At 44.5% G+C, this 26060-nt stretch overlaps 1 protein-coding gene and 1 non-coding gene across 3 annotated transcripts in view; one reads left to right on the top strand and one right to left on the bottom strand.

Annotated features, from left to right (window-relative positions):
* Positions 1-488: 488 nt before the first annotated feature.
* Positions 489-598, bottom strand: LOC128562872 (U6 spliceosomal RNA). Its single transcript, XR_008373571.1, has one exon. It is a non-coding gene; the product is annotated as a U6 spliceosomal RNA (small nuclear RNA).
* An 8813-nt stretch (positions 599-9411) lies between these two features.
* USP42 (ubiquitin specific peptidase 42) overlaps positions 9412-26060 on the top strand; it is a 48679-nt gene continuing 32030 nt past the window's right edge. The window contains exons 1-3 of one of the 2 annotated variants that reach the window (XM_053554505.1): positions 9412-9548; positions 15983-16232; positions 18729-18929. In XM_053554505.1, coding sequence (XP_053410480.1) covers positions 15992-16232; positions 18729-18929 — 442 coding nt within the window. In that variant the 5' untranslated portion in view covers positions 9412-9548; positions 15983-15991. The remainder of the gene's footprint in view (positions 9549-15982; positions 16233-18728; positions 18930-26060) is intronic. The other variant, XM_053554506.1, reaches the window with a different exon arrangement.

Here is a 26060-nt window from a genome sequence, read left to right as displayed (position 1 = left end):
TGAGTGCCCTGTGGGTTGTAGGGGTAGTCTTGAGTTGCCTGGTACCTGGTCATAGCTTATCTATGGCAGGGGTAACATTGACTTTTTTTTGTGAGAGTTAGAGAATGAAGTATTTATGTGTATAAACTTCTGGGTTCATTGGTTTGCATAAGAAAGATATGCTTCTAGTTGAGTCTTTTGGTATGCCAAGGTATTGGCTACCCCCAGGACGGGAAGTGTCTACCAGGCCAACAAGCTTCATTATATATCAGATCATAAAATACATAAAAGAAAAACAATGTGATCAATACATACAGATTCTATTCCTTCGATGAAGAAACTACCCCTGTTCCAGCCCCAGTTTTCCCTGACTTTCCATTTCTTTTTTTTAATTTTTAAAATTTAATACAACTCAAATCAGCATATCTGCTTCATTTCAGTTCCTTCACTGCCAAACCAGGGGGCAGAGACTGCTTCAGTTTCTGGGCCTTTTCTTTGTCTGTAATAAAAATAACATGGCATGCTTCACGAATTTGCGTGTCATCCTTGCACAGGGGCCATGCTAATCTTCTCTGTATTGTTCCAATCTTAGTATATGTACTGCCGAAATGAGCATTACAACACTAACTTTACTAAACAACACTGACTTTCCTTTTTTTTTTTCTTTGAGACAGAGTCTTACTATTTTGCCCTCGGTTGGGTGCCATGGCATCACACAGCTCACAGCAACCACAAACTGTTGGGCATAAGATTCTCTTGCCTCAGCCGCCCAACTAGCTGGGACTACAGGCGCCTGCCACAGCACCCAGCTATTTTTTGTTGAAGTTGTCATTGTTGTTTAGCTGGCCCAGGCTGGGTTCAAACCCTCCTGCCTCGGTGTATGTGGCTGGCACCATAACCACTGTGCTACAGGCGCCAAGCCAGGTCCTGAAGTTTAGAACACCATCTTATCACTCTTTGTGGACACAATTCAACACAATACTCCCCTCTCAGCTTCCTCACTTCCTCTCTCTACTCTGTCAGTGCCTTCCAATCAGAATTCTTAGCTAGGAGGTAGGTGGACTGCCTGAGCTCATGAGTTCAAGACCAGCCTGAGCCAGAGCAAGACCCTGTCTCTAAAAATAGCTGGGTGTTGTGATAGGCAACTGTAGTCTCAGCTACTTGGGAGGCTGAGGTAAGAGAATCACTTAAACCCAAGAGTTTGAGATTGCTGTGAGCTGTGATGCCATGGCACTCTACCCAGGGCAACAAAGTGAGTCTCTGTGTCAAAAAAAAAAAAAAAGGTGGTGCCTGTGACTCAAATGAGTGGGGCCCTGGCCCCATATACCGGAGGTGGCGGGTTCAAACCCAGCCCCCCCACCCCCCCAAAAAAAAACTGCAAAAAAGAAAATTCTTAGCTGGGTGTGATGGCACATGCCTGTAGTCTCAGCTACACTGGAGGCTGAGGCAGGGGGAATCACTTGTGCCCAGGAGTTCAAGGCTGCAGTGAGTTCTGATAGTGCCTCTGTATTCCAGCCTGGGTGATAGAATGAGACCGAGTATCTATAAAAGGAAAAAAAAGATATATATAAAAGTGATAATTTTCAGTGGAAGGATCTATAAGGAATTTCTCTGAAGTAAACAGAAACTCAAACTATCACTCTGGTAGCCAGGTGCCGTGGCCAATGCCTGTAATCCTATACTCTGGGAGGCTGAGGCGGGTGGATTGCTTGAGCTCAGGAGTTTGAGACCAGCCTGAGCAAAAGTGAGACCCCATCTCTACTAAAAATAGAAAAAAAAATAGCCAAGTGTGGTGGTGTACATTTGTAGTCCCAGCTACTCAGGAGGCTGGGGCAAGAGGTTTGCTGGAGCCTAAGAATTTGAGGTTGCTGTGTGCTGTGATACCACAGCACTCTGCTTAGGGTGACAGAGTGAGACTCTTGGTCTCAAAAACAAAAAAAAAAATCACTCTGAAAGAGTTTTGGGGCTTCTTATGATATATGGTGAGTTCTTTAAGTTGCTTTTTATTACTTGATAATATGCCTTACAGAACTTTCATGTTTATTAGATATAGAAGTTCCTTCTTTCTAGTTGATGTTTAGCATTCTATAGACCTTCAGCATCTAATACTATGGCTACCCACCAATTGTGGGTATCTGAATTACTTACTGAGCATCTGAAATGTGGTTAGTGCCCCATGTTTAAATATTTTTGGTGTTTGAGTTAAATAATTATTAAAATCAATCTATTGATTTTTTTAAAATTACATAAGTAGCTCACATTATATACATATATATTTTCTTCTTTTTTTGAGACAGAGTCTCACTCTGTTGCCCTGGGTAGTGTGCCATGGCATCATATCTCATAGCAACCTCAACTACTAGGCTCAAGAGATACTCTTCCCTCAACCTTCCAACTAGCTGGGACTATAGGTGCCTACCACAACACTGACTAGTTTTTCTTTTTCTTTCTTTTTTTTGAGACAGTCTGACTTTGTTGCCCTCAGTAGAGTGCTGTGGTATCAAAGCTCACAGCAACCTTAAACTCTAGGGCTCAAGTGATTCTCTTGAACACCGGCTAGTTTTTCTATTTTTAGTAGAGAAGGGGTCTTGCTCTTGCTTAGGCTGGTTTTGAACTCCTGAGCTCAAGAAATCTACCTGCCTCAGCCTTTCAGAGTGCTAGAATTACAGGCATAAGCCACTGAGCCTGGCCTCATATTGTATTTCTATTGGACAGCACTGCTATAGGCGGCTTATTCAGGGCCACAAGTATTGGTTGGGGACCTGAAAAAAAATCCGAGATCCCAGGAAAGGTGGATCTAAATGTTTTGCAATGTTAAACACCCCAGCCTCTCTTTCCTGATGTCCAGATTATTATTTTTTTTAGACATACTCCATTGCCTTGGGTAGAGTGCTGTGCTATCTTAGCTCACCACAACCTCAAGGAAGCTGAGGCAAGAGGTTTGCTTAGGAGTTTGAGGTTGCTGTGTGCTCACCACTTGGGCTCAAGCATCCTCTTGCCTCAGCCTCCTGAATAGCTAGGACTATAGGTGCCTACCACATGCCCAGCTAGTTTTCTATTTTTAATAAAGATGAGGTCTCACTCTTGCTCAGGCTGGTCATGAATTCCTAAACTCACACAATCTACCAGATTCACCCTCCCATAGTACTAGGATTACAAGCATGAGCTATGGTACCTGGCTGTGTGTAGAACCAGAATTCTTTTTTTGAGACAGAGTCTCACTTTGTCACACCCAGTAGAATGCCATAGCGTCACAGCTCACAGCAACTTCAGACTACTGGGCTCAAGCGATTGTCTTGCCTTAGCCTTCCAAGTAGCTGGGATTACAGGTGCCCACCACAAGGCCTGGCTATTTTTAGAGGTGGGGGTCTCACTCTAGCTCAGGCTAGTCTCACACCTGTAAGCTCAGGCAATCCACCTGCCTCAACCTCCCAGAGTGCTAGGATTATAGGCATGAGCCACCACGCCTGGCCCTTGTCCAGAATTCTTAACAGCTTTCTCCACTCATGTCAATGGACCTGTGTATATTTCATGGTTCATTTAGTTATTTCTCTCTTAAAGGTATTTCAAATTTTCATTATTTTATTTTTTTAGAGACAGAGTCTTCACCTGTCACCTTCGGTAGAGTGCTATGGCATCACAGCTCACAGCAACCTCCAGCTCTTGGGCTTAGGCGATTCTCTTGCCTCAGACTTCTGAGTAGCTGGGACTACAGGTGCCTGACACAACACCCAGCTATTTTTTTTTTTTTTGCAGTTTGAACGGGGCAGGGTTTGAACTCACCACCCTTCATATATGGGGACAGTGCCCTACTCACTGAGCCACAGGCACTGCCCAATTTTTAGTATTGTTACAAAATGCTATAGTGAGGTTGAGCACAGTGACTCACACCTGTAATCAATCCTAGCACTCTGGGAGGCCAAAGCAGGTGGATTGCCTGAGCTCATAGGTTCCAGACCAGCCTGAGCCAGAGCATCTCTAAAAATAGGTGGGCATTGTGGCAAGGGCCTGTAGTCCCAGCTACTTGGGAGGCTGAGGCAGGAGGATTACTTGAGCTCAAGAGTTTGAGGTTGCTGTGATCTATGACACCACAGCACTCTACTGAGGGCCACAAAGTGAGACTCTGTCTCAAAAACAAAACAAAACAACAAAAATTATGCTATAATGAACACATTCTAATCAGAATAACTTAAAGCTTACTGTCTAATACAGTAACTACATGTGGACATTGAAAGTTAAATTTTTTTTTTTTTTTGTAGAGACAGAGTCTCACTTTATGGCCCTCGGTAGAGTGCCATGGCATCACACAGCTCACAGCAACCTCCAACTCCTGGGCTTCAGCGATTCTCTTGCCTCAGCCTCCCAAGCAGCTGGGACTACAGGTGCCCGCCACAACGCCCAGCTATTTTTTGGTTGCAGTTCAGCCAGGGCTGGGTTTGAACCCGCCACCCTCGGTATATGGGGCCGGCGCCTTACCGACTGAGCCATAGGAAAGTTAATTTTTTTTTTAGAGACAGAGTCTTGCTATGTTGCCCAGGCTCATCTTAAATTCCTGGCCTTAAGCGATCATTCCTCCTCAACCTCCAAAAAAAATTGGGATTGCAGATGTGAACCACTGACTTGGCCTAAATTGGTGATAATTAAATAAAATTAAAAATGCAATTTCTCAGGCACATCATACTACATTTCATGTGCTCATCTCCTGATTTTGATGTTAAAGACCAATTTTGACTGACAATTTGACTCTTTCTAAAATTCTGCTCCTTTTAAGTCTTGCGCCTGTTCCTCAGGACTGTCTGCCATCTGACTACATAGGACAGAACACGATGCTAAGAAGGCTCTCTGGCTTTTACACTTTGCTTTATACGGATGACTTACTGCCCAGAGCCCATCACTTTCCCCGTTTAAAGCATCTGTGCTTACCCAATTTCACAGTTTTGTTTTTTTCTTTCCTTTTCTGAGTCTCACATCTCACTTTGTTACCCTTGGTAGAGTACCGTAGCATCATAGCTCACAGCAACCTCAAAGTCCTGGGCTTAAGCGATTCTCTTGTCTCAGCCTTCCAAGTAGCTAGGACTACAGGGCCCTGTCACAGTGTCTGGCTCATGCTGGTCTCGAAGATATGAGCTCAGGCAATCCACCAGCCTCAGCCTCCCAGAGTGTTAGGATTACAGGCATGAGCGACCACACCCGGCCTCAATTTCACAGTTTTGTTTGTTTGTTTGAGATAGTCTCATTTTATCGCCCTCGGTAAAGTACCATGGCGTTACAGTTCACAGCAACCTCCCAACTCCTGGGCTTAGGCGATTCTCTTGCCTCAGCCTCCTGAGTAGCTGGGACTACAGCGCCTGCCACAACACCTGGCTATTTTTTTGTTGCAGTTTGGCCGAGGCTGGGTTTGAACCCACCACCCTCGGTATATGGGGCTGGCGCCCTACCCACTGAGCCACAGGCGCTGCCAATTTCACAGTTCTAATTACTACTTCCTCCACGTCCTAAAACACCAGGAGTTTGAGTTAACCAACATAACCCTTTCTATCCATATTTAGCCCTAGTCCTCAGAGGTGGGAGCCTGACACAATTGCCCATCTGTTGCCTGGAATCCTATCTTTATATGCTGTTTCTCAGGACCATTCCTGGTACCCACTATCTTAAATCAGGCTACCCACAAGTGGGACTTGAGAATTCAAGTGTGTGGGACAGGTGTCCTCAAACTGTGCCCCACGGGCCACATGAAGCGGTGTGAATTGTATTTGTTCCTGTTTTGTTTTCTACTTCAAAATAAGATATGTGCAGTGTGCATAGGAATTTGTTCATAGTTTTTTGTTTTAAACTATAGTCCGGCCCTCCAACAGTCTGAGGGACAGTGAATTGGCCCCCTATTGAAAAAGTTTGAGGATGCCTGATGTGGGATGTATTGAGTACTTTGGGGAGGAAGGTAATGAGAGGCCAGCAAAAAAGGTCAATTAAGCAAGGATCCAGTCTCAGTAGAAGAGTCTCCCCTTCAGCTAAAAACAGTGCTCAGGAGAAGGGGCAGATGTGAGTTATTAGAAGCTAACTTTCAAAGCAGCTGGGAGGGGGTGAGCAGGGACTGAACAGAACTAACCACAGTTTCCCTGTCCAGAGGTCCTCAGAAAACCTCATACATTCTCCTTTGACACCTATTGCTCTGTGATCTGTGATTGTTCAGGCTGGGAGGTGGGACACTTTTGAGTCAACTGGCTTTTAGCATAAAGACAATTTTGGTAAAGGAGACAAGCTACGTAATTTCTGTAGGTCACACGGCCTACGAGAACAGAGGCAAAGTGAAAGCTCCAAACAGCGTTCACATTTTTTTTTTTGAGACAAAGTGTCACTTTGTCACCCTTTGTAGAGTCCTGTGACGTCACAGCTCAGTAACCTCACACTCCTGGGCTTAAGTGATTCTCTTTCCTCAGCCTCGCAAGTAACTAGATCTACAGGTATGCCATAATGCCCAGGTATTTTTAGAGACGAGGTCTTACTCTGGCTCAGGTTAGTTTTGAACTCCTGAGCACAGGCAATCCACCTGCCTCAGCTTCCTAGAGTGCTAGGATTTCAGGCGTGAGCCATTCACCTGGCCTAACATTCACTTTGGATAAAACTCTAGTCTGTAGAAAAACAATTTTGTGGGTCTACTTTGCTTACCTTTTCCGCCAAAGACCCAGATGTTTGAAGGTAGGGGGGCGCCTGTGGCTCAAGGAGTAGGGCGTCGGCCCCATATGCTGGAGGTGATGGGTTCCAACCCAGCCCCAGCCAAAAAAAAAAAAAAAGAAGGCAGGGGGTTTTCAACATTCTTTGTAACTTCTCCATTTTTGTTGTTGCAGTTGTTATTGTTGTTTACCCGGCCTGGGCCGGGTTTGAACCCACCAACCTTAGTGTTATGTGGACGGCACTGTAACCGCTGTGCTACAGGCACTGAGCCAATAACTTCTCCATTTAGTCAATTTGCTAGAGAAAGTGGTGCTGAAAGTCTAGAGCAGGGGTCCTCAAAGTGCGGCCCGCAGGCCACATGAGGCAGTGTGATTGTGTTCGTTCCCGTTTTGTTTTTTTACTTCAAAATAAGATATGTGCAGTGTGCATAGGAATTTGTTCATAGTTTTTTCTTTTAAACTATAGTCCAGCCCTCCAACGGTCTGAGGGACAGTGAATTGGCCCCGCTTAAAAAGTTTGAGGACACCTGGTCAGAGGAAAGGGCTTCTGTTTGCTTAGACTGCATGGAGGAAGGTGGAGTGGGGAAGTGCAATTCCTCTTCCAAGTGCCTGATCTGAGTAGAGAACTCAAAGGGATGTTTGTTTGTTTTCTTTTTAATTCCTTTTCCTATCTAAGTTGCTCAGGTACTCTACTGAGGTTTTAGGGGCTGACTGAAATGCCAGCTACTTGGGAGGCTGAGGCAGAAGAATTGCTTGAGCTCAGCAGTTTGAGGTTGCTGTGAGCTATGACACCTCTATGTCATGGCAAACTACTAAGGGTGACAAAGTGAGACTCTGTCTCAAAAAAAAAAAAGTGTGAAATGGAAAATGAAATTAGAAGTCAAACTTCTGATTTCCAAAGGAAGCATTTTGAAATACCACAAAGTTCAGATGAATATTAAACACTCTTCAGTTCCTTTGCGTTTTATTTATTTATTTATTTTTGGCTGGGGCTGGGTTTGAACCCGCCACCTCTGGCATATGGGACCAGCGCCCTACTCCTTGAGCCACAGGCGCCACCCGCATTTTGATTTATTAATTTGAAAGTCATTTGGAAAAGGCAAGCAAATTACTGAGTCCATCCCTATGGCTGTTGTTATTGCAAATCTCTTTAACTGTTGAAAAGGGCTTTAGAGGTGAAATTCCACAACTATTCATCAGAAAGAAAGTTGCAATGTTAATCCTGAAAATGGGCACTGAATTTAGGTCTGAATTCATCTTTCCCCTGCTGTTGTTTCCTGAATGTAGTTCAGCATCCTGCCCCCAAATGCAACTGAGATATGTATCACTTGAGTAATTTCTTTCCATACTAGTAGTGATGTGCTACCATAAGAGATAAATGCAGCTGGGCATGGTGTCCAGTGCCTATAGTTCCAGCTACTTAGGAGGCCAAGGCAGGAAGATCCCTTGAGCCCAAGTGTTTGAGGCCAGCACGGACAACATAGCCAGCAAACTTCCCACCCCCAACATATATGCTCCCTGTAAGGAAAGTAATAAGATTCTGACGGGGGACTCTTGGAAGACTGCGTGGAAAAGAAGACATGAATAGGCTTTCTAGCACATAGGCGTGGGGTGGGCAGGGAGCTGAAGTTTGTAAGTCTGTTATGGCTGGAACACATAAAAGAGGGAAGGGAACTTGGGGCTTTCAATGCCAGGCTAACGAGTTTAGACTTGAAGGCCAAGGAAGGAGTCGTTACACAATTTGACCTGTCCTTTCAAAAGATCAGCCAGGTCACAGTTTAGAGTGGAAAAGTGGCGCACCAGAAATGAGACTGGTGGAAGGGGCTTGGTGAGCGAAGAAAGGTTGACTGAGGAAGGTCAACACCACAACCTCTGGGTAGATCAGGTGGACCTGACCTGGTGAAAGGGGTTATCTTGTGGGGAGGGAGAGAAGCAGTGAGAGAGGAAGACTCTGGTCATTGCAGAAGGGTGCAGCGTCCTTAATCAAAAGCCGGAAGGAGCAGGGTCACAGTGAAGATGGATGCGACGAATTAGTTCCAGGTTAGGCCTCGAGGTGGGGGCGTCCAATACAATATTGTCCAATTGTACAATACAATTGAAGTATGGAGCTGGCACTCGGAGCAAAAAAGAACAGGATTGGCTGCTCACAAACTGTACAGTGCTAGGATCTGAAGTGAAATCTTGTCGTGGTGGTGTGGGCTACCTCTTCTGGAGCCAAGTTTAAAATTCTCCCCTTCCTGTAACAGCGTGCGCGTTTGATGGGCAGTCCAGCTTACTTAATGGCAGCGTCTATTAGGCCGAGGACGCGAGCCGTAGCCGCACAGGAGAAAGTGCACGAGGAGGAGGTTTTCACCAGCCAGGGCCGTTTTGGGTGGGGTGATCAGAGTCTTATTCCTGCGGCTCCAGGTACCCCGCTTACGAGAGCGCGTCCGGGCCCTTGCGAAGGCCAAGATGAACAGTCCACTGGACAACGCGCGCGGAGAAGCTCTGAGCCAGGAGCACGCAGCGGAAGGAACCGGGACCCTGGCCGGCGCCGCGCCCTCGTCCGCCAGCCAATCAGCGCGCTTCCTACGCCGGCCGGCCGGCGCTTTGGTGACGCGCAAGTCCAGGCTTTGCCCGCGGCCCTTTGGCGACCGCCCCTCCCGCGCTCGCCTGACCCGTTAGCTGAGTGCAGCGCCTCTTGTGCGACGGCCCGTGGGCGGTGGCGTGTGCAGGCGCGGCCCTGGCGCGCCCCCTGGCGGCCCGGCGGGGCGCTGCGGCCGCGGCGCTGACCCGGAGGCGGCGGCGGCGGTGCCCGGATGGAGGCACGTCATTGTCCCCCGCCGGGCGGCTGGGCTGTGTGCGGCGGCGGCGGCGGCGGCGGCCGAGGGGGATGGAGCGAGCGCCGAGCCGGGTCAGGTAAGCTCCCGCCTCCTTCTCGCCTGCTGTAGGCTGGCGTGGGGCTCGCGGAGCGTCCTGCTCGCGTCGGCCGCAGCTGGCCCGGCTGCCTCTTAGCCGGCGCGGCCCGCCGGGGACTGGCGCGGCCCCTCGCGCGCCGCCCTCTCCGCAGCCGCGGGCCGCCCGGGACCCCGCCGCGCTGGGGGCAGCGCAGCCACCGCCCGGCCGGGCCTGGCCGCTGTGAAGGGGGCGGCGGCCGCGGCGGTCGGGCGTCGGGAGCACCGGGCGGCGCGAAGAGGCTGGGCCCCCCGGTTGCCATGGACACTGCTCTCCCGCCCCCACCCGGCCCCTGCCCGCCCCAGCCCGCCCCCTCGGCCTGTGGGCCGGGCGGGCTAGCGGGAGACACCGGGGCGGTGTGGCCCGGTGGGGTCAGCAGGGTGGGCGTGTTCTGGCCACGGACCTCGGATCTCGGCCCACCCGCCACCCCTCGCATGGCTGCCACCTCCCGTCTCCAAGAGCCCCTGGGAGCTCTGGGGCTTGCTTCCCCACCCCCACTCCACCCCCAACAGATAGACAAACTTTCCCACCCTGGGCGCCCCTCCCCAGCCCGCCCTCGCGGGGCGGTCCGCCTGGCTCCTCAGCGGAGTGTCCAAGTTGCCCGCGACGGGCCAGGGGAGAAGAGGAGCCGGCGGCGCGTCCCCGAAAACATGTGTGCCTCGGTCACGTTCTTTATCTTTGGGGCAGGAAGAGCCAACTTACCTGAAAGGCGGGGGAATCCGTTTCAGATGTTTGAAATGGAAATTTGACAGTACAGGTTTTACAATTTAGGACTTTAACCTGTTTATAGTGAATGCAGTTGAGACTACTTTTGTCGAATAGCTCTTACATTCTTGGAGACCATAGGGCTTGTTTGTTTATGGGAAAACATGTTGGTAATGTAAATACACTCAAATAATAGTAACTGTTTGAAAAGATGTTTAGTTAACGCCTCTTTTTTCAAGGTAACAACAGTATAGTGTAGATTCTCCTACGTATTTGTAAGTCTTAAAATTTTTCAAAGAGTTGTAAATTTTAAACATAACTGTACTTTTTCTTGTATTGCTCACTCAGTGTGCCTAGGGGATATGAATAATTACTTTCACTTACCTGTTTTTAATTATCAGTTTCATTTTCTTTTCTATATCATTGAGTCAAGTCAGCAGTTAAGTGTTTGGTTTGTAAACCTCACGGCTAGTTGTTTTGTTTACTTAAATATCATTAAAATCAAGATTGTGTCTTTTTAAAGCTTGTGTGTGTTTTTTTCTCTTAAGATGGAAATACCGTAAGAACTTTATTACATTGTTTAGGAAGAAACAGAGTGTAACACTATCTTTTTAAATATTGATATTATCTCAATGTATGTGGAGTGTCACAGTGTTTAGTGATATTCTTTTAAAAATGAAACAAGAGCTGTGCATTCTAGCATTTGATCATCACTAGGGAGACACACCACATAAAGGACCGGGATTTTAAGGCTTGTGGGTAAAAGATTGTAATATTGAAGCCAAAAAAACACTTCTTGTGAAGTCTCATTCCTCTAGTTACATCCAACCTTGATTCATGTTTGTGTTGTTGCTATTTTATTATCATTATTATCATTTTTATTTGGTAGAAAGGAGGCCGTCTGTGTTGCTCAGGCTGGATTTGAACTCCTGGGGTGAGGCAATCCTCCTGAGTAGGTGAGGGTACAGAAATGCATCACTGTGTGCTGCTGTTTTTTTAAAAACATGCTCTTGAAACTTTGTGTATAGCAGCAGATGATGTTGGGAGAAATTTTAACTTTTCATTGAAGAAATTGCTTTAAAAGTCCTGGTATTTGTTAAAGTAATATTCAGAAGGCTTACTGACAGTAAAGAACACACAAGCATTTGAATTATACACTCTACAATTGGCAATTGTGGATTCCCTAAAGTCATGAGTTCAAGACCAGCCTGAGCAAGAACAAGACCCCCATCTCTAAAAATCGCGGGGAGTTGTGGCAGACACCTGTAGTCCCAGCTACTTGGGAGGGTCAGGCAAGGAAATCACTTGAGCCCAAGACATTGAGCTTGCTGCGAAGTATGACACCACTGCACTCTACCAAGGGGGACAAAGTGAGACTCTTGTCTCAAAAAAAAAAAAAGAAAAGAATGGTTATGTCTGTAACAAATGGAGTTTAGTTTGATACCTGATGGCTAAATATACAAATAAAGAAGACTGGATGCTTTTGGCTTGTTTTCTGAAATCATAATGCTGTATGTTTATTGATGAGTTGTGTTTTCCTTACTTTTTGCAAGAGTTTTTTTTTCCCCCTTCAAAAAGGTAATTGGAGCCAGTAATGTGATTTTTATTTGGTCATTTGTTAATAATTGTCCTGTTTATCCTGGGAAAATAAAAGTTTTTGTTGCCACTTAATATTATTGTAAATTAGGCTGGATTAAGTTCTTACTCTCTTTTGGCTTTCTTTCTTCTCTTCCTCCTCTTGTTTTCTTTCCTCTCTTTACTCCCACACTGTTTCATAATTTCCTTTGACTATTAGATGAGGAAAGGATAAACTTTAGTTGGATGATACACCTCAAACTTTCTTCCTGAATGAGGATCATATATATATCTCCAATTGACTTAAAATTTTAACTCAGTTTTTTTCTTAGTTCATTAAAATCTGATATCTTTTGTGTTTTTACATAGGAATCTGAAAACTTTAAAATTGTACTTTTTTGAGTGGGAATTTTCAATTAAAAATTACAAACAACAAAATTGAGGGGTTTTTTTGTTGTTTTTTTTTTTGAGACAGAGTGTCACTCTATTGCTCTGGGTAGAGTGCCATGGCTTCATCTTAGCTCACAGCAACCTCAAACTCTTGGGCTCAGGCAATCCTCTTGCCTCAGCCTCCCAAGTAAGCTGGGACTAAGGTACCTGCCATGATACCTAGCTAGTTTTTCTATTTTTAGTAGAGGATCTCACTCTTGCTCAGGCTGATCTCAAGCTCTGGAGTTAAGGAATCCACCCATCTCAACCTCCCAGAGTACTAGAATTACAGGTAATCCAAAATTGAGGCTTTTTAAAAACAAACTGTGAGCAATCAGATTATGGTGACCTCAGTTCATTGAACTGGCAGATACCTGGGCATTTTATTATCTATGCTTCACAGTATGGATAGTACTTTTTCTGTACTTTATAGTATTTTTAAAAACAAATTTTAAAGGCTGTTCTTACTGCAGTTTTTTAAGGATTAAATGAGATACTGTATACAAATCATTCAGCACAAGCTAATGCTAAAAGTAAATGCTAGTTGCTTCCTATTTCCAGAATTTGCTCATTCATTTGTTAAACGTATACATGGAAAGCTTTCTTTATACTGGGTCAGGGGTTATAAATAATTACATGATAGAACAAGTGAAACAGCTGTGGTGTAAATGCTAATGGACAATGATATACATCAACACAAGGTTCTGTGGAGTTTTAAGAGGGTTTCTAAACCAATTTTGGGGGAAAGAGGTTGTCTAGGAAAGTGACCCAGAGGAAATGAATTTTAAACTAGGAAGTGGCAATGTTAATTGGCTGAAGGTGCAGGAATCAAAAAGAATAGGCAAGCCAGGTGTTGTGGTGGGCGCCTATAGTCCCAGCTGCTTGGGAGGCTGAGGCATGAGAGTTGCTTAGCCCAAGAGTTAGAGGTTGCTGTGAGCCGTGTGACGTCATGGCACTGTACCCGAGGGCGGTACAGTGAGACTCTGTCTCTACAAAAAAAAAAAAAAAAAAAAAAAAGAATAGGCAAAGAACAGCATGTGTAGGCTCAGCGCCTGTGGCTCAAGCGGCTAAGTGCCAGCCACATACACCTGAGCTGGCGGGTTCGAATCCAGCCCGGCCCGCCAAACAACAATGATGGCTGCAACCGAAAAATAGCCAGGTGTTGTGGCAGGCGCCTGTAGTCCCAGCTACTTGGGAGGTGGAGGCAGGAGAATCGCTTGAGCCCAAGAGTTGGAGGTTGCTGTGAGCTGTGAAGCCATGGCACTCTACCCAGGGCGACAGCTTGAGGCTCTGTCTAAAAAAAAAAAAAAAACAAACAGCATGTGTAGAGCTGGGAGATGGCAGGAACAATAAATGAATTCAGTCTGGTGGAGGCCAGGTGCAATGGCTCACACATGAAATCCTAGCACTCTGAGAGGCCGAGACAGGTGGATCACTTGCGCTGAGGAGTTCAAAACCAGCCTGAGCAAGAGTGAGACCCCGTTTCTACCAAAAATAGAAAAACTAGCCAGGTGTTGTGGTGGGCACCTGTAATCCCAGCTACTCGAGAGGCTAAAGCAAGAGGATTGCTTGAGCCCAAGAGTTTGAGGTTGCTGTGAACTATGACAATGCTGCATGGAGCGAATTTTGAGAGGTTACTAGGTCAGACAGTGACAAAGTCTAGGTGTTGAGATGATGTGCTGTGGGCAGTTGGGGCACTCCTAAAAGATATTTCATCTTTAATAAGATAAAGGAGTGGAGTGTTTTTTTTAACAGTAATTAAAGATAATTACTGTTTGGTAATTTTGGAAATACTTGGAAAAGTCTGTTGACCAGGTAGCATAGCTAGAAGGAAGCCCAGCTGGCAGTGTCCACCCTGGCTCCTAGTTTCAGTTGCTTCATTTAATAGACTCTGTGGATTCTGTCTGATCTCTCATAGGTTCATTATGGAAATTAAAAATGTTAATGTATGTTCAGTAACACATTATACAGCACATAGAAAATACTCGATTAGTCATAACCCTAAAATTTTAAAATAGGATTCAGAGACAAAATTATTATTAAGTACTTTTTTTTTTGAGACAGAGTCTCATTATGTCACCCTCAGTTTGTTTTTCTTTTTTTGCAGTTTTGGCCAGGGTAGGGTTTGAACCCACCACCCTCAGTATGTGGGGCTGGCACCCTACTCACTGAGCCACAGGCGCCACCCTATTATTATTATTTGAGACACAGTCTCACTATGTTGTCCTCAGTAAAGTGCTGTGGCATCACAGCTAACAAACCTCAAACTCTTGGGCTTAAGCAATTCTCTTGCCTCAGCCTCCCAAGTAGGTGGGACCACAGATGCCCGCCACAATACCTGGCCATCTTTTGGTTGCAGTTGTCATTGTTTAGCAGGCCTGGGCCAGGCTCGAACCTGCCAGTTTCGGTGTGTGTGGCCAGCACCCTACTCAATGAGCTACAGGCTCCAAGCCTCAGTACTTTTGTAATATGTATTTGTGTTAAAGTTTGATGTCACTAATGTCTGTGGGTTTCATTTAGAAAGTCATACATAATGTATAAATGAGCCTCACCAGAAAAATGGGTTTCAAAGGTGAAACTGTATAAATATACTTTTTAAAAAAACGTAATATAATGGTATGCAGTGGCTCACTCCTGTAATCCTAGCACTCCAGGAGGCCAGGGCTGGTGGATTGCTTGAACTCAGAAGTTCAAGACCAGCCTGAGCAAAGTGAGACCCTGTCTCTATTAAAAATAGAAAAATAATAGCGGGGCATTGTGGCTGGTGCCTGTATCCTGGCTACTTGGGAAGCTGAGGCAAGAGGATTGCTTGAGCCCAAGAATTTAGAGTTGCTATTAGCTATGACGCCACGGCACTCTACCAAGGGAGACAAAGTGAGATTCTGTCTCAAAAAAAATAAAAGTAATATATTTTCTAGAATGACATTTTGGTCTTTAAACACAAAATTAAGCCTAGATTTTCTTTTCATTAGGCCTTTTCCCTTAGAAATTATGATGTACGATTTGAAGATTTAGCCTGATTGATTGATTTATTGATTGATTTGAGACAGAGTCACCCTCAGAAGAGGGCCATGGCATTATAGCTTGCAGCAACCTCAAACTCTTGAGCTCCAGAAATCGTCTTGCCTCAACCTCCCAAGTAGCTGGGACTACAAGGCGCTAGCCACAGCACCTGGCTATTTTTAGGTTGTATTGCCACTTGAGTGACCAGCAGGTTGTATTCCTTGCTTAGGCTGGTCTTGAACTCCTGAGCTCAGGCAATCCATCCATCTTGGCCTCTCATCATACCTGGCTTATAGCCAAATTTTATTGCCTATAAGGTTTCTGGTTTTAAGCAATAGAGAAGGAGAAATAGGTACTTAGCAAATAGACTTGGAAACTGAGGTGCTGGATTATAGACTGAAATGTCAGACTTTTAGGGTACATGGAATAGAAAGAGAAGTTCTAATCAAATACTTCATATTTGACAAATATGTCAAAATAAAAATTGTTGATATTCAAATTAGCATGATATTCATTGTCCCAAGGAAGTTATTACAGAAGGGTTAGAAAATACTGTTGTTTTTATATTTGGGTGGTATGTTTGAAAATAATTTAAAATGACTGAAATAATTTTCCAGAATCTAATGGTAAATAAGTAGATTACTTTTCTCATCTTATCAAAAAATGTGTGCTTTTGTCTTTTGCAGAGTTGAACAATGACCATAGTTGACAAAAATTCTGAATCTTCAGACCCATCAAGCTGTCAGAATCAGCCTGGCAGTTCTGAGGCAGTCTCAACTGGAGACATGGATGCAAGTTCTGCCAGCTGGGGACCTGTGTCTTCGTTAAATGATGTTTCAAATCACACACTTTCTTTAGGACCAGTACCTGGTGCTGTAGTTTATTCAAGTTCATCTGTACCCGATAAGTCAAAGCAATCACCACAAAAGGATCAAGGTACTATTTTTTAAGAGACAGAATCTCTGCCAGAAACTCCTGTATACATGTTGATGGTGCCTAGTTTTAGAGAGGGGACTACTTTACAAGGTGTATTGCCTCTTGAGTGGCCAGCGGGGTTGTATTACTTGATGAGTTTCATTTTCCTTTGTTCATGATTAACATATGTATTGACTGGGCAGGGTAGCTCACACCTGTAATCCTAGCACTCTGGGAGGCCTAGACAGGTGGATTGCCTGAGCTCACAGGTTTGAGACCAGCCTGAGCAAGAGCAAGACCCCATCTCTAAAAATAGCCAGGCTTTGTGGCACACCTCTAGACGCAATTACTTGAGAGGCCAAGGAAACAGAATCACTTGAGCCCAAGAATCTGAGGTTGCTGTGAGCTATTATGCATCCATAGCAGTGGTCCCTGACCTTTCTGGCAATGGGGACTGGTTTCATGGAAGACAATTTTTCTGCAGACTAGAAGGGAGAGGGATCTGACAGGAGCTAGAGCTCAGGAGGTAGAGCTCCAGCAATGATATGAACCTTGGGGAAGAGCTATAAATACAGACGAAGCTTTGATTGCTAACCTCTTGCTGTATGGCTGGGTTCCTAACAGGTCATAGACCAATATGGTCTGTAACCTGAGGATTGGGAACTGTAGATCTACAGAGCATCTGATCATTGTATAGCACCAAGGAACTGCCAAGCTGTTGAAAAATTAGTCTTGCTATTAATGATTTTGAACTTTCCTAAATTTCTTTCTTGAGCTTCGCTTGAGTTCTGTTAGCATATCTGTTTATAAGTTTTAAAAATATAAAACCTTTTTAGTTCACATGCAGTATACTTGAAAGTGTATAGCAGTGACTGACAGGCTTAATTTTTTTTTTTTTTTTTTTTATTGTTGGGGATTCATTGAGGGTACAATAAGCCAGGTTACACTGATTGCAATTGTTAGGTAAAGTCCCTCTTGCAATCATCTGACAGGCTTAATTAAAGCCCATTTCCTCCATGGTAAAATGGGGATAACATCAGTACCGGCCCTAAGGATTGAGAGTGACTCCTACTCAGGGATCAGTAGGTGAGGGTGACAGTGATAGTGGTGGTGCTGAGTTAGTATCCAAAGCAAATGTTACAGGGACTTGACTTATCCTGAACTTTTTTTTTTTTTTTTTTGTAGAGACAGAGTCTCACTCTGTGGCCCTCGGTAGAATGCCGTGGCCTCACACAGCTCAGAGCAACCTCCAACTCCTGGGCTTAAGCGATTCCGTTGCCTCAGCCTCCCAAGTAGCTGGGACTACAGGCGCCCGCCACAACGCCCGGCTATTTTTTGGTTGCAGTTTGGCCAGGGCTGGGTTTGAACCCACCACCCTCGGTATATGGGGCCGGGGCCTTAACTGACTGAGCCACAGGCACCACCCTGAACTTTTTTTTTTTAAGCTCACAGTAACCTAAAACTCTTGGGCTCAGGTAATCCCCTTGCCTCAGCCTCCTGAGTGGCTCCACCTACAGGTGCTTGCCACACTGCCTGGCTAGTTTTTCTATTTTTAGTAGAGATAACTCTTGATCAGGCTGGTCTTAAACTCCTGAGCTCAAGGGATCCATCCACCTCGGCCTCCTAGAGTGATAGGGCTTCAAGCATGAGCCACCACTCCCGGCCCTATCCTGAACTTTCTAGTGATTGTGTTACTTATTTTTAAAACTTTTTATTATGAAAAATTCTGAGTAGATATAAGAGTTATAATAATGAATTCTCTATGTAGCTGTCAGCCACCTTTGATGTTTGTTAACTCATAGCCAATTATACCTGCACCTACCCTCCCCATTATTATCATGATTATTTTTCTTTTTTGAGACAGTGTCTCACTCAGTCACCCTGAGTAGAGTGCCAGGGCATCATAGCTCACAGCAACCTCAAACTCTTGGGCTCAAGCAATCCCCTTGCCTCAGCTTTCTGAGTAGCTGGGACTGCAGGTGCTTGCCACAATGCACAGCTAGTTTTTCTATTTTTAGTAGAGATGGGGTCTCACTTTTGTTCAGGCTGGTCTCAAACTCATGAGCTCAAGCACCACCTTGGCCTCCCAGAGTACTGGCATTACAAGTGTGAGCCACTGTGCCTGGTCATCTACAAGTATTTTTAGTATGTATGTTTAAAAGATTATTTTCTAAAAATTAAAAATGTCGTTATATTAAAAATCTACTTGAATTTCCCTGGTTGTCATGTAATTATTTTTTAAAAGAATTTATTGTTCAAAGCAACATCAAAATGGGGTCTACACTTTGCATTTGGTAGATATGTCTTTTAATTGTCCTTGCAATTTATTGCAGAAATCAAATCATTTAAATTTTCTCCTATTATGGGTTCTGTCTTTTAAAATGTCTCTTTCTTCCCTGTATTTAGCTGGTAATGAGATTTAAACCTTAATCAGAATGAGGTTTGATTGAGTGTTGCTATTTAGCTTCAGCAGCATGCAAAACTTTGTTTTTAAATGATTGTTATTTATTTTTCTAGCCCCAGGTGATGGCATTGCTCCTCCACAGAAGGTTCTTTTTCCATCTGAGAAGATTTGTCTTAAGTGGCAACAAACTCACAGAGTTGGAGCTGGGCTCCAGAACTTGGGCAATACCTGTTTTGCCAATGCAGCATTGCAGTGTTTAACTTACACACCACCTCTCGCCAATTACATGCTATCACATGAACACTCCAAGACCTGTAAGTGTTCTGTGTTATGATATTTTTGTAGTATTGTGATAAGGTAAATTACTTTCAGTTTTTTCTCTGAAGTGAAGGTGAAGAATTAAGCCAAGAGGCTCTCTTAATTTAGAAACCAAGGAGGAAGACTCTTAGGATTTGTATTCAGGTGGCATAAAAAGCATTTTGTACCTAATTTGACCTGTGGAGGTATTAATTAGCATTAATAGCCAGGCATTAATAGCCAGGCATTGTGGCGGGCCTGTAGTCTCCCAGCTGCTCGGGAGGCTGAGGCAAGAGAATCATGTAAGCCCAAGAGCTGGAGGTTGCTGTGAGCCGTGTGACGCCGCGGCACTCTACCAAGGGCAGTAAAGTAAGACTCTGTCTCTACAAAAAAAAAAAATCAGCATTTAGCCTTTCTGAACTTAGTGCTGGTTTTCTACACTTACTTAAAAAAAGCAACCTAGGCTCAGCGCCTGTGGCTCAAGTGGCTAAAGTGCCAACCGCATACACCAGAGCTGGCAGGTTAGAATCCAGCCTGGGCCCGCCAAACAACAATGACAACTGCAACCAAAAAATAGCTGGGCATTGTGGCGGGCGCCTGTAATCCCAGCTACTTGGGAGGCAGAGGCAGGAGAAACGCTTGAGCCCAGGAGTTGGAGGTTGCTGTGAGCTGTGATGCCATGGCACTATACCCAGGGCGACAGCTTGAGGCTCTGTCTCAAAAAAAAAACAGCAACCTAAATGATGCTATATAATGGCTTGGGGCAAGCAAGGTTAGAAGTGCTGCCCCTCTTGGCATTCATCCTGTGTTAGAAGGCTTCATTCATTCAAGGCTTAGAGGAGAGGAACCCTCTTGTTGCTGCCCTCAACCTCCTGGAATTCATGTAGGACTTCTCCTATACCATTCAAGGGTTCTGTCTTCAACCCACAGGGTAGGAAATCAGTTAAAACTTACTAAAATTTCTTTAGTTTGTTTTTCTTTTTTTGCAGTTTTGGCCAGGGCCGGGTTTGAACCTGCCACCCCAGTATATGGGGCTGGCGCCCTACTCCTTGAGCCACAGGTGTCGCCCTTTTTTTTTTTTTGAGACAGAATCTCAGGCTGTCACCCTGGGTAGAGTGCTATGGCATTGTGACTCACACAAATCTCCAATTATGAGGCTCAAGCGATTCTCTTGCCTCAGCCTCCCAAGTAGCTGGGACTACAGGTGCCTGCCACAAAGCCCAGCTATTTTTTTTTGAAACAGAATCTCACTATGTCACCCTCAGTAGAGTGCAATGGCATCACAGTTCACAGCAACCTCAAAGTCTTGGGCTTAAGCGATTCTCTTGCCTCAGCCTCCCAAGTAGCTGGGACTATAGGCACCCGCCACAACACCTGGCTATTTATGCTATCTGTAGAAGGTCAAAATCTCAAATTAAAATTCTGATAGTCAACACTGAGTTGGCTTCCATCAATAATAATTAAAGAAATTTAGGCTGGGCCTGGTGGCTCACACCTGTAATCCTACCACTCTGGGAGACTGAGGTGGGTGGATAGCTTGACCTCCTGAGTTTGAGACCAGCCTGAGCAAAAGTAAGACCCCCATCTCTACTAAAAATAGAAAAACTGAGCAAGAGGATCACTTGATCCCAAGATCAAGGATCACTTGATCTATGATGCTACAGCACTCTACCCAGGGTGACAGCTTGAGACTCTGTCTCAAAAAAAAAAAAAAATTAAAGAAATTTTAGTAAGTTTTAACTGATTTCCTACCCTGTGGGTTGAAGACAGAACCCTTGAATGGTTAGGAAAAGTCCTACATGAATTCCAGAAGGTTGGCGGCAGCAAAAAGAGGGTTCCTCTCCTCTAAGCCTTGAATGAATGAAGCCTTCTAACACAGGATGAATGCCAGGAGGGGCAGCACTTCTAACCTTGCTTGCCCCAAGCCATTATATAGCATCATTTAGGTTGCCTTTTTTAAGTAAGTGTAGAAAACCAGCAGGAAATTCAGAAAGGCCAAAAGCTGATTTTTTTTTTTAAGTACCTTCACAGGTCAAATTAAGTAAAAAAACCTTTTTATGCAACCTGAATATAAATCCTAAAATAAAAAAAATCTTTCATCCTTTATAAATGACATCTCTGTGTTCTTTCATCTAAAGTAATACTTCGATTCATGTATGTATGATCTGGTATCATTTATTAATTATTAGGATAAAATCTTGGTTTCTTTTTGAGTAGTTTTTTTTTTTTTTTTTGCGTTTTTTGGCCAGGGCTGGGTTTGAACCCACCACCTCCGGCATATGGGGCCAGCGCCCTACCCCTTTGAGCCACAGGCACCGCCCCGAGTAGTTCTTTTTTTCTTGTCTTTTTTTTTTTTTTTTGTAGAGACAAAGTCTCACTGTACCGCCCTTGGTAGAGTGCCGTGGCGTCACACAGCTCACAGCAACCTCCAACTCCTGGGCTTACGCGATTCTCTTGCCTCAGCCTCCCGAGCAGCTGGGACTACAGGCGCCCGCCACAACGCCCGGCTATTTTTTTGTTGCGGTTTGGCCGGGGCTGGGTTTGAACCCACCACCCTTGGCATATGGGGCCGGCGCCCTACTCACTGAGCCATAGGCGCTGCCCTTTTTTTTTTTTTTTTTTTTGAGACAGGGTCTCACTATGTCACCCTCAGCAGAGTGCTGTGATGTCACAGCTCACAGCAACCTCAGACTCTTGGGCTTAAGTGATTCTCTTGCCTCAGCCTCCCAAGTAGCTGGGACTATAGGCACTCGCCACAATGCCCAGCTATTTTTTTGGTTGTTGGAATTGTTGTTTAGCTGACCTGGGCCGGGTTCCAACCCACCACCGTCAATGCATGTGGTTGGTGCTGTAACCAGGTGCTATGGGTGCCGAGCCACTTTTTGAGTAATTCTTAATGGAGAATTTAAACTTATTTTAAAATTGTTTTTTTTTCCCTCTCAAAGAACAAAGTAATGCTTGTAACGAATGGAAAGTACAGAAAAGTTTAAAGAAACCAAAGAAACATCACCTAGGATCTCACCATCTAGAGGTGCTTATTATGCCAAGGGGTTTTAAATTAAGGAATGAACATTCTGTTTGCCTTCATTTTCTCCCTTTCTAAGTCAATAATTCATTCACCACAGACAGCTTTCCTATCACTTTTGTGTTTAATGAAAGTAGGGTGTGGAGGAAAACCTAGCACTGACACTAGAACAGCAAGAGAGGACCAAAACAAAATTTAGAAGCTCCTGGTATCCAGAATTTGGTGCCTATCTTTTATGTTATTGGTAGTTTTCTCTTTCTCTTTCTCTCTTTTCCTAGCTTTGAGGTATAATTGATACATAATAAACTACACATATTTAAAATATACAGTCTGATCCATTTTGACATTTGCATATACCCATGAAACTATCACTACAGTTAAAATTATGAATATAATTATTACCACCCCAAGCTTTTTTTTTTTTTGAGACCGAGTCTTACTACGTTGCCCTGGGTACAGTGCTGTGGCATCACAGCTCACAGCAACTTTAAACTCTTGGCCTTAAACGATTTTCTTGCCTCAGCCTCCCAAGTAGCTGGAACTGTAGGCACCTGCCACAATACCCAGCTATTTTTTTGTTGTAGTTGTCATTGTTATTTTTTTTGTTAGCAGGCCTGGGCCAATTCGAACCTGCCAGCCCTGTACACCACTGAGCTATAGGCACCGAACCCCTACCCCACCAAACTTTCTTATACCCCTTTGAAATCATGCCTTCTACCCTTTCTCTCATCTCTCATCCTAGGAAACCACCAATATATTTTCTCTGTTACTATAGATTAGTTTGATTTTCTGTACTAACATGAACATTTTTATATTATCTTTCAGCTTTTTTTATTTTGAGACAGTCTCACTATGTTACTCTCAGTAGAGCGCTATGGCATCAGAGCTCCCAGCAATCTCAAACTCTTGGGCTTAAGTGATTCTATTGCCTCAGCCTCCCAAGTAGCTGGGACTATAGGCATCCACCACAACACCTGACTATTTTTAGAGATGGCATCTTGCTCTTGCTCAGGCTAGTTTTGAACTCCTGAGCTCAAGCAATCTACCTGCCTCGGCCTCCCACAGTGCTGGGATTACAGGTGTGAGCCACTGTGCCCGGCCATGTGCTTATTTGTTACTTGTATATTTGCTTTGTTGAAATGCTTGTTCAGATCTTTCACCCATTTTAAAACATTGTAGTTTTGGCCTTGCCCGTAGCTCAGTGGGTAGGGTGGCAGCCACATATACCAAGGCTGGTGGGTTCAAACCTGGCTCGGGCCAGCTAAAATGGCAATGACAACTGCAACAACAACAAAAAAATAGCTAGGTGTTGTAGCAGGCACCTGTCGTCCCAGGTACTTGGGAAGCTGAGGCAAGAGAATCACTTGAGCCCAAGAGATTGAGGTTGCTGTGAGCTGTGACACCACAGCACTTTACCCAGGGCAACAGCTTGAGACTGTCTCAAAAAACATAAAATAAAAATAAAACATTGTAGTTTTGAATTTTGAGAATTCTTTTTTTTTTTGAGTCGGAGCCTCAAAGCGATTCTCCTGCCTATGCCTCCCAAGTAGCTGGGACTACAGGCACTTGCCACAATGCACCTGGCTATTTTTTGGTTACAGCCGTCATTGTTGTTTGGCGGGCCCAGGCTGGATTAGAACCCGCCAGCTCAGGTGTATGTGGCTGGCGCCTTAGCCACTTGAGCCACAGGCGCCGAGCCTAGCCATAACTAACAGACTCAAGCTTGTTTTTTCATTCTCTTCAGCATCTTTAGTGTCTTTTTTTCTTTTTTTTTTTTTGAGACAGTCTCACTATGTCACCCTTGGTTGAGTGCTGTGGCGACACAGCTCACAGCAACCTCAAACCCTTGCTCTTAGGCGGTTCTCTTGCCTCAGCCTCCCAAGTAGCTGGGACTACAGGCACCCATCAAAATGCCTGGCTGTTTTTGTTGCAGTTGTCATTGTTGCTTTAGCTGGCCCAGGCCAGGTTAAACCCACCAGCGTCTGTGTATGTGGCCAGTACCCTACCCACTGAGCTATGGGTGCCACCCCTCTTCAGTATCTTTTAAAGAGCACACCTTTTTTAATTTTGAGAAATTCCATTTCATTACTTTTTTTTTTTTTTTTAAGAGACAGGGTCTCACTTTGACACCCTCAGTAGTGCTGTGGTGTCACAGCTCACAGCAACCTTCAGCTCTTGGGCTTAGGTGATTCTCTTGCCTCAGCCTCCCAAGAGCTGGGACTTTCAGGCGCCTGCCACAATGCCTGGCTATTTTTTGTTGCAATTTGACTGGGGCCAGGTTTAAACTCATCAGCCTTGGTGTGTGCCCTACTCATTCAGTCACAGGTACCATCCTTTTTTTTTTTTTTTTTTTGAGACAGAGTCTCAAGCTGTTGCCCTGGGTAGAGTACTGTGGCATCACAGCTCACAGCAACCTCAAACTCTTAGTCTTTTTTTTTTTTTGTAGAGACAGAGTCTCAGTGTACCGCCCTCAAGTAGAGTGCTGTGGCATCACACGGCTCACCACAACCTCTAACTCTTGGGCTTACGCGATTCTCTTGCCTCAGCCTCCCGAGCAGCTGGGACTACAGGTGCCTGCCACAACGCCCGGCTATTTTTTGGTTGCAGTTTGTCCGGGGCTGGGTTCGAACCCGCCACCCTCGGCATATGGGGACGGCGCCCTACTCACTGAGCCACAGGCGCCGCCTCAAACTCTTAGTCTTAAGTGATTCTCTTGCCTCAGCCTCCAAGTAGCTGGGACTACAGACGCCTGCCACGGCACCCGGCTATTTTTTGGTTGTAGTTGTCATTGTTGTTTGGCAGGCCCAGGGTGGGTTGGAACCTGCCAGCTCTAGTGTATGTGGCTGGTGTCCTAAACACTGAGCTACAGGTGCCAAGCCTTCATTACTTTTTTTTAATCAATTGTGCTTTAGGTGTTGTATGTGTATTAAGACGCGTATTAAGACATTTTAACTGGAGGTCACAGAGATTTTTTTCTATGATTTCTTCTAGAAGTATTATTGTGTTACCTTTTATATTTGGGCCAGTGAGGCATTTTCAGTTAATTTTTTGTGGTATAAAGAATAGAAAAGTTTATATGTTTGCATATAGATATCCAATTGTTCAAGCACCATTTATTGAAATGATAATCCTTGTTCCTTTGAATTGTCTTTGTTCTTTATCAAAAATCAATTGACTAGGCTTGCCCTCCTCTGGATAAGGGTAGGTCTTTATTTATGTATGTATGTATATGTTTATTGATTTATTTTTTGATACAGAGTTTCACTCTGTTGCCCTGGGTAGAGTGCCATGGTATCAATAGCTCACAGCAATCTCAAACTGTTGGACTCGAGCAATTCTCTTGCCTCAGCCTCCCTAGTAGCTTCCCATGTGTGTCACCATGCCCAGCTAGTTTTTCTGTTTTTTGGTTTTTCTATTTTTAGTAGACATAGGGTCTTCTTAAGTTTACCTAATCTTCAGAGACCAGACGTGCACCATGTGTACAGATCAGTACAGTTGGTTTAGTTCCTTATGTTGACCTTTTCTGTATGTTGCCCAGTTTGTTGACAGTTCTTTGGGTGGTTGGGTGGTCAACCTACAAAGGTTCTATTTAAGAGTTTTAAAATTAGAAAAGTCCTCTTTGTTCTTGTTTTCAAAGTTGTTCTGGCCATTCATGGTCATTTATATTTCTAAATGAATTCTGGAATCAGTTTGTTTTGTTTCTATGAAAAAAGCTTCATAGAATTTTGATTGGGGTTGTCCTGAATCTCTAATTCAGTTTTATGTGAATTGACATCTAAATAATACTGTCTTTTTTTTTTCCTCCTGAAACAAAGTTTCTGTCACCTCAGCCACAGCTAGAGTACAGTGGCATTCTTGTAACTCACTGCAACCTCAAATTCCTCGGCTCAAGTGATTCTCTTACCTCAGACTCCTACATAGCTGAGAGTATAGGCATATGCCAGCACACCTGGCTAATTTTTTCTATTTTTAGTAGACACAGGGTCTTGCTCCTTCCTGTTCAGGCTGGTCTTAAACTCCTGAACTCAAGCAATCCTCCTGCCTTGACCTTGCCAATAAATACTACTATCTTTTGACCCACATACAATGGTATACCTCACCATTTATTTTGGTTATCTTTTTT

The sequence above is a fragment of the Nycticebus coucang genome, chromosome 12 (assembly GCF_027406575.1).
Source record: "Nycticebus coucang isolate mNycCou1 chromosome 12, mNycCou1.pri, whole genome shotgun sequence".
Lineage (NCBI taxonomy): Eukaryota > Metazoa > Chordata > Mammalia > Primates > Lorisidae > Nycticebus > Nycticebus coucang.
Note: the sequence above shows the minus strand (reverse complement) of the source record. Positions and strands in the feature narration are given on the sequence as shown.